Here is a 1,286-nt window from a genome sequence, read left to right as displayed (position 1 = left end):
AAATTTTGAAACTTGTGAAAATTTGTTGAATAACTTAAGTATATCTAGTAAAATAATCACGAGAAAAATTTTTCTACAGAGATTTTCGTTTATTCAAGGGATGCAAATATTTTTTTCTCAATAATGATATTCAATAGGTTCACTTTTGCAATGTTCTCTCGCCCCCCATTGAAATTTTTCAAAAAGCTAGGGAACATTCCGAATCGAATGAACCCAGGGTCATAATTCTCGATGTCCTTGGACAGTGGTTCCAAAAAAAGGACTTTGTGGCCCAGACTATCTTACCGAGTTAATTATTATTTTCTACCCTAGGAATTCCCCAGAAATAATTTATGTGGCAAAACAACGTTTGCCGGGAATATTTCTCAGGAAAATTGAAAAACCCACTATGAACGTTGAAGAAAAATCAAAGATTACCCTTCCAGGAATTATGAAAAACAAAATAACTCGACAACCACAAGAACTGATAACGTTACACATTACAGAAATATCTTAGAGTTTTTCACGACGCAAATACTTCGTCTTCAGTACCTCTCTCGAACCAGCACCTTCCTGAGGAATCAGAGCTAACAAATGTCTGCTACTCAATTCATAATTCCTGCTAGGTGGTACAAAGCAAACAAAACCCAAGTCGGATTGCACCGCGGAGCGCGTGGTAGTTTATCCTCCTACACCCACGCGCGCGATGCAACCGTGATTCATTCTCCGAGAACCAACGTAGCTCCTCACCGTCAATGTTCACCGTGCGACCTCGCTGCTCTCGCTGCTGATGCTGCTAGAGATTTGTTCTGCGGCGTTGCCAGATTCATTATCCACTTCCTCAACGATTCAAGTGCGTCGAAGCTCGCTTGGGCTGATGACAGTCCTGAAGAAACATCACTGGAGGTATTTGACCCATGTCTCTTCTTCTCAATGATTACAATTTTGTTTCCAGGAAAGCCCCACCAAAATTTGCATATTTCTGGTATACATCTCAAAATACCCACATAAATATCGAAATCTCCCACTAAAGTGACAACAAATGTAATAATGAATGACAAGGAGTTCATAAAACAATTTCACTGCTGATGACAGTACAATTGTCTCGTCATTCCTGTTGGATTCCAGGACTTCGGCTGCAGATGCCCATCTTCACCGGCAGCAGGAGGTTGTGTATCTTGAAGGGGATCTAGAAGTGATTTTGAATTGGGGTGGAAGTAACCAGATTTCAATTCAATTTCAATTAGTAAGTAAGTAATTTCATTCAATTTTCATGTCAATCAATCATTCAGTTACATGATTTGTTT

The 1,286-nt window shown here is 39.5% G+C and overlaps 1 protein-coding gene across 1 annotated transcript; it reads left to right on the top strand.

The window, feature by feature from the left end:
• The first annotated feature begins 306 nt into the window (after positions 1–306).
• LOC141484885 (uncharacterized) lies at positions 307–1,286 on the top strand. Its single transcript, XM_074180502.1, has 2 exons — positions 307–885; positions 935–1,286. The coding sequence occupies exons 1-2, from the start codon at positions 574–576 to the stop codon at positions 1,013–1,015; spliced, it is 393 nt and encodes a 130-aa protein (XP_074036603.1). The 5' UTR covers positions 307–573; the 3' UTR covers positions 1,016–1,286.

Source organism: Leptinotarsa decemlineata, unplaced genomic scaffold (genome assembly GCF_025532065.1).
Source record: "Leptinotarsa decemlineata unplaced genomic scaffold, Ldec_3_MD MMD2_tig00026294_RagTag_RagTag, whole genome shotgun sequence".
Taxonomy (NCBI): Eukaryota; Metazoa; Arthropoda; class Insecta; order Coleoptera; family Chrysomelidae; genus Leptinotarsa; species Leptinotarsa decemlineata.
This window is presented reverse-complemented; position numbering and strand designations above follow the sequence as displayed.